Here is a 7,387-nt window from a genome sequence, read left to right as displayed (position 1 = left end):
AAACTGACAGATAAAATTCAGGACAAGATCGACTGTTTATAAAATAAAATAAAATAAAAACCTGTACAAAATGGTGTCGATCATAAGACCATCACATCCTAAAAACTCAATGTGAAAATTTTATTAGGTAGCAGGTCACTTGATTTGTAAATTGTGTCTAGAAAATTAAGTAAACTCATTAGCACAATGTTTTGTTTAGGGTCAGTTTTTTTGTCGTTTGCTCACCAAGGCTGCCTTTATTTGTTCATAAATACTGTAAAATCAGGAATATGGTGAAATATTATAAAATTTCAAATAATGTATATTTGAATATTTTAAAATTCACTTTATTCTTGTAAAGTTGAATTTTCAGCATCAAATTCCATTTCTCCAGTCTGCAGTGTCACATGATCCTTCAGAAATCATTCTGTTGATTTGCTGCTCAAGAATCATTACTTATAATTATCACTGTTGAAACCTTATAGTTACTGTGATATATTAAATATGCAATACAACTAAAAAATTAAATGTTACTGAATATAGCCCAAATTTAATAGATTTTCAAATACATTTATTAAAGTTATACAAACACATTTTAACATAATAATCTTTAATACAACAAAGATGAATTATAATTCATGTTCAACTGCCTATCTTTAAATGCCAGGACAAAGAGAGAAGTCATTACATTCAACACCTCTTTAGATTAAAATTCATTAGCACTTCATCAGTCATTTTGCTTGTATTTTGCTTTTGCTAAGTTTATGTTAAAGTGTGTTACTAATTAACTTGTCTTGTTTAGTCATCAACAGAACTTCCCATGGTTAAGCGCAATTAGACATTTCAGAAACAAATACTTTGAAATATAAGCGATACTTTCAATATATGAAAAGTTACCCACTAAAATACTTCTGCCAAGAGATGTGAAACTTCAAACAAGTTTCTTGTAAGAATGTACCTTGATTGACATCTACTAGAACACAATGACACTTTCCAATAAAACTGCACTTGATAATTTGCCACTTAATTTCAGTCTGCAGTTAATTCCAGAGCAACAGAGATTATGTGCTGTTTTGAAACAGAATATCATTGAAGTTTTGTATTCGGTCACAACTACACCATATTGGCTGTTGTCTCATTGGCACAATCATCAAACTTTACCTAATTAAGGAGAGGAATCAGATCCTGTTAAAAATGTAATACTTGCCAATTACAGTACACACAATTAAATATATATTTATAAAAAGCGAGTAGAACAACAAAATATTGGTCCCAAGATAATATACAAATTCTACATTCTTTTTCATAAAAGTTCATTCAATTAAATAGTATAAAATCTACATTAAACAGATCATTTTCATGATGTAGCTGCAAAATAGATTCAGTGCATATTAAGCTAGTGCATTTATAATAGCTCTCATAGTAAAACATTTTCATAGTAAACAAAAGTTTGTGTTTCTTGAAATGAAGTCGGTAAATGCTACTCTCATCTGAAAAGTGGCACTGACATCCTCCGCCACATCATGCTTTTATAAAGTGAAAGGCCGCATAAGAACATGGTTAAAAACATAACTATTTCTGAAATTGTTTATTTTCCTCTCCTAAACTAACCTTTCAAATCTAATCTATCATTTCCTGCTGCCATTTCAATGCCACCACTGCTGAGAGTCATCAATGGTCAACAGTGCAAACCTGTTATCCACAGAACTGTCTGAAGACGTCGTTCCTCTGCTACTATTGCCCCTCCTTCCTCGCCTATTGCCCCTCCCTCTCCCTTCATTGCCCCGTCCTCTCCCCCCCTGGCCCCTCCCTCTTTGCTGAGCCTGTCTCTGCCCCTCTCCTCGACCCCTGCTTGCTGTTGCTGATACTGCAGGACCCATCAATGCCTCAAGCAGGATGGAGTAGAGCTGCCAAGCAACAGCGTCCCCTGCAAGCAGAGCCTCACACTGGTGACCCCCTCTTATGGCAGCCTCAAGACCATGCAGCAGTGTACCACTGAAAACCCTTTATGAAACACAGAGAAGATAATACATAATATAATTATAAAAATATTTATAATACAATTATTGTAATTGTATTATTATTATTACACATATACATATATATACTAGGGGTGTAACGGTACGCGTACCAAACCGAAACAGTTCACATGGTAAATTCCAAATGGAAGTGATCATCCCCATCCCCTTAGTGTGGGTACTTTGGAGTGAACAGAGCACGTGCGTACCATTGTGTAGTCGTTTGGAATGCACTTGGTGAAGGGAGTGAGTAATTTCCTCATCATCTTCAGCTGGGATTTTTTTATGCCGGTGTCCGTCAGCAAATCTGCTGATGCACAACGTGCTGCATTGTCACGGGAACATCCCAGCTGAAGATGATGAGGAAATTACTCACTCCCTTCACCAAGTGCATTCCAAACGACTACACAAATGTACACACGTGCCCTGTTCACTCCAAAGTACCCACACTAAGGGGATGATCACTTCCATTTGGAATTTACCATGTGAACCGTTTCGGTTCGGTTCGCGTACCGTTACACCCCTAATATATATATATTAGGGGTGTAACGGTACGCGAACCGAACCGAAACCAAAACGGTTCACATAAATGTATGTATGTATATACATACATACATACATATATATATATATGTATATACACACACACACACACACACACATTTATTTACCCCCATATGCTGTCATCTTTTTAGGGTAAATCAGATAAACAAGGTGATAATGGTGATAATTTAATGAAAACAGCAGGATGAGAACTAAGAAATATTTCACTGAGTTCATTTTATACCATACCAGGCACATTGCGGTTCAGGTAACGGGAAACACAGTAACTGGTTCAGGAACATTGCTGCCCACATACATGACTGCCATTGGCTGAGCAAATGGGCCACACCCAGATCTAGGCCCCTCCTTTGTCCTGGATTGACCCTCAGATGAGATAATCGCTGACATACAGAAACAGAAGCTTTGCTGCCAAATAGTGGGTCTGTATGATAGAGAGAGCAAAACAATATGACCGAAGGTGATTAAAGCTCTAAAAACTGAAGACATTAAGTTGATAAGCAAATAAAGTTCATTCACATTTTATCTACAATTTATGTCAATTTCACAATACATTTTTTCTGTGTCGCAAACCAAACACCTGCGACAGATGTTGAGTAAAAAAGGGGTCAGAGATACCATTACGATGGGCCCTTCTCCAGCAGAGTTCCCCGTACACCAGTCCCAACAATATGGCCTGTAGTAGAGGCTGACTGGGCTTTGGTTTACAGTTATTCATCCAGAAATACGTCACACACACTGGAAAGCAAAGGTGAGGGGGTAATGGCTGTAAAACATGGTCCATCACACCGAGTGTTCCCAAAAACACTTGCAGCCTCACTTGTGTAGGCGCCTTAAAAAAACAAAACAAAAAAAAAACAAGAGGTAATTGGAGGAATATATATGCAACCAATATTTACATGCAGAAATCATTTCTCACCTTGTCAATTGCTGCAATATCAAGCTGTGGCACACACTTGGGTTGGTGAGCCTCAACTGTGTTTTTCTTGAGATTCAGTTCTTGTCTGTCATACTCATTAACACATGGGATGTCACACTGTTGTCCTCCTTTACCCTGAGATTGTCTTCCTCTTCCTCTTCCTCTCTGGTTGACTCCCAGTAGCGTCTGACTATCCTGTCTTGCCTTTTCAAGCAGAAGGCTGTAGATAGTTTTTCGGATACTCGATGAGGTTGTATGACTGCTAGGCAGGTTACTATTCTCCACCTGCGCAACTAACAGAACCTTCTGGTGTACAAGCACATCCAAGACAAAGGACGACAGCTTACCTGATGCAACCATCCTTAAAAGCCATTCGGGTTTAGAAACCAGTGCTGCTGGGAGCCCCTGGGCATCTGGAAGCGCAGGTTGGGGACTTGAAAAGTATTGAGCCAAACTGCTTCTCTGAGGAAGCTGGTAGTCCTGCATTCCTGCGGAGAGCTGCGTACGTAAGTTTCCTTTCCGTTGTTCACCCAAAATCTCCAGGACTTCCTCCAGAGCATCTACTGGGTTAGTATACCGAGACAGCCAGAGCAAAAAGCCCTCGATTCGAGGACTGGAACTACGTCCATACTTCCGACCGGATGGTACTCTTTCGAGCTCCACGCGGCTGAAGAAAATCTCGGTTATTTTAGCAGGTGTGTAGTCGTTCCCGATGACAACAGCAAATAGAGGGAGGAGCTGCTTGTTCATGTGGTTGAAATGTGAGCAGAAGCGATCCACGGTGAAATTGCGCGCAGGGATGAAGCGGTCCGTGGCCTTACCACTGATGTTATTCCATTGGAAGAATGAAAAAGGTAGGTAGCCAGCTTTGAGGTCGAAGATGTAGAAGTCACTGTCGTTAGTCAGAACTGGACATCCCCAGTGTTTAGCAAGAGAGGCGATTTCAAAATCAGCTTCGGAAATACATTGAACTAAAGGTACGCCAAGCTCTGAAAGGACCTGTATGAAGACTTCACGTACAAGCAGAGGGAGAACAGAACCGTGAGATCCTCGAGAAAGAGCGTGAGCTTCTCGGATTTTGCTTTGGGCTCTTTCCTGTAGTGTCTTGAACTTCTTGTCCGTCTGGTCCATTCCGCCATCTAACACAACAAACGGCTGCATGGCACATTCTGAAAGTGCTGCAAAAAACTGTCGAACCAACACCACAAACGTGTCGTAGTCTCCACCCCGTGCTTGATCTAACCCAGAGTTGAAATATAATCGAAAATACAAGCTACACCCATCAATTACAAGGCGGCAGTCTCGCAGTCTCATATCTGTGAAGAACTGACGATTTCCTTCCACAAAACTTGTAAGTCCGTGAACCCCCATGATGCCACAGAAATGCTGCAAGGAAAACAGCAAATGTTGTTATTGCTTGTTTTTGCTGGAAATGTAATGAACCAGTAAAATTATTTTTTATGTATTCTCCCAATACTGAAGGATCGAAAGATTCCAAACATTATTCTAAAGCTCTTTTAGTGTTTTCATTGTTGTTTGCATTTCAAGGGTGTAAATGTCACATGATCATGTTGTGAAGCAGTAATTTTACACTGATTTTGTTCTGGTATAATAAAACTTTGTGCGGGTCAGATGAAGTCCAGACAAAGTCTGAGCATTGAAACATATGCAACCAAGATTCAATAAACCCTGCTCAATTTTTATAATCATTACTTCATTTTCTGCTTCCTGCTCTTACTTCTCAGGCTGACTGAAGACGTTTAGTTAGTACAGTTTTGAGTACCAGACACAATACACTTTTAGTAACTGGTTTTAGGTATCAGACAAAACACTGCAAGCTGGTTTTGGATACCAGACAAAACAAATACCTTCTGACAGGATCTGGTAGAGACAGGAATAAAGATTTCTGGTGTTTCAGGGCTGGGAACATTTTGGCATAGTTGGCATGAATATTACTATGTAATCACTTGATTACATGTGACCCAATTCAGCTAATGTCTGGTAATGTGTCCTTTGGCCTACAATCCATAATATTGCAGAATGCAGACAGCTTATTATTACATAGTCTAATTTACCTGAATTTGGTCTATTATAAAATATATATACAGTCTTGTGGAAAAAAAAGGACACCCTATTGAATTCCATGGTTTTCTGTATCAGGACATAATAAAAAATAATCTGGTCCTTGGCAGGTCTTAAAATTTGGAAAATAAAACCTCAGAATGAAAAACAACACATGACATATCACACCATTTCATTTATTTAACAAAAACGAGGCCAAAATGGAAAAGCCATGGGTGACAATTACTTACTGTTAGCATAAGAATTAAGAGGGCAAGTAATGGTCTGGCACTGCTAATCAAATAACTTTGATTAACTGATCATCAGCAAGTGTGAGCACCTCTGTAAAAGTTTTGGCAGTTTGCTGGTCTTGCATCTGAACAAACCAAAAGACTTCTAGAACACTGTCCTCTGAACAGACGAGATGTTTGGCTGTGATGCACAGCGCTATGTTTGATGAAAGTCGAAGGAGCATATCAGCACAAACACCTCATACTAAAAGTCACACATGCTGGAGGAGGGCTGATGATTTTGGGGTTGTATTGTAGCCACAGGACCTGGGCACCTCACAGTCATTGGGTCAACTATGAACTCTTCTGTATATAAACCTATTGCCAAAATTGGGTCATGCAACAGGACAAAGATCCCAAGCACACCATAAAAACTACATCAAAACAGCTGAAAAAGAAAATAATCAAGGTGTTGCAATAGCCCAGTCAAAGTCCATACCTCATCCAGACTGAAATGCTGTGGCAAGACCTGTGCATAAACAGTCCACAAACCTCAATAAACTGGAGCAACATTGTAAAGAAGAGTGGGCCAAAACTCTTCTAAAATGATGTGAGAGACTGATAAAGTCATACAGAAAATGATTACTTCATGTTATTGTTTCTAAAAGTGGATCTACAGGCAACTGAATCATTGGTGTTCTTAGATGGCTTTTCCATCTTGTCTTTATTTTTGCTAAATGTGATGTGTCATGTGTCGTTGCTCAACTGAGGTTTTCTTTTCCAAATTTTAACACCTGCCAAGGACCAGATTATTTTTTTTATTATGTCCTGATACAGAAAACCATGGAATTCAATGGATCCTTTCTTTTTCACATGACTGTATAATGAAAGAAAAAGGTCATGTTAATAAATTAAGGACGATTGATAAATTAAGTCATAATTTCATAAAAATACAGTGGATATCTACTTAAGAACTACCTGGAAGTCAATAAATGTGCATTTACATTGTAAAACTATTTACTGTGCTTATTACGTACTTCAGACATTTTAAGTTTCAGGCAATTATCAAGTAATTTTTATGTCTCCAATTCACTGTTATTAAATTTTGACAAGTTAATGCTTTACAACAATTAACATGTTTTTTGTAACATGCTTAACCTCGTCAAATAATATGCTTTCAGTACGTTTGGAGAGGTTAATGGCAATATTGTATTTATTTTTAATGGATATTCTTTCACTTGATGTGTTAGATATTCAGCTGTTTATCGGTCTATATTACGGAGTGGCTGCACAAGGCAGTGTCCGTCTGCACAAGTTATGCATAAACCAATAACAGTGCTGTCTATTACAAAACAAGCACCAGTGTAATATCTCAATAGCACAAGTGAATTTTTTTCAGTAGTGAATTTTAAACACACATCTCTTGTTTTACTCACCAGTATGTCGTCATATGCGATGTGTTTACTTCTTCTAGACCCACTTCATGGTTCGTTATTTGGGCGTGACAGACTGTTTTAGCGCGTTAGCGCCACCTATTGCAATGGATATTTTCAATGACCGCCGGAAAGAGGGCGCTGTTGTGTTCCGCTGTGGCTCTATTAAACATAGACATAATAAAT

The 7,387-nt window shown here is 38.6% G+C and overlaps 1 protein-coding gene across 1 annotated transcript; it reads right to left on the bottom strand.

Annotated features, from left to right (window-relative positions):
- Positions 1 to 492: 492 nt before the first annotated feature.
- aste1b (asteroid homolog 1b) lies at positions 493 to 7,278 on the bottom strand. Its single transcript, XM_058754756.1, has 5 exons — positions 7,205 to 7,278; positions 3,478 to 4,863; positions 3,177 to 3,390; positions 2,790 to 2,982; positions 493 to 1,983 (listed from the first exon to the last, which is right to left on the bottom strand). The coding sequence occupies exons 2-5, from the start codon at positions 4,846 to 4,848 to the stop codon at positions 1,626 to 1,628; spliced, it is 2,136 nt and encodes a 711-aa protein (XP_058610739.1). The 5' UTR covers positions 4,849 to 4,863; positions 7,205 to 7,278; the 3' UTR covers positions 493 to 1,625.
- Positions 7,279 to 7,387: the final 109 nt, after the last annotated feature.

This window comes from Onychostoma macrolepis, chromosome 19 (assembly GCF_012432095.1).
Source record: "Onychostoma macrolepis isolate SWU-2019 chromosome 19, ASM1243209v1, whole genome shotgun sequence".
Taxonomy (NCBI): domain Eukaryota; kingdom Metazoa; phylum Chordata; class Actinopteri; order Cypriniformes; family Cyprinidae; genus Onychostoma; species Onychostoma macrolepis.
Note: the sequence above shows the minus strand (reverse complement) of the source record. Positions and strands in the feature narration are given on the sequence as shown.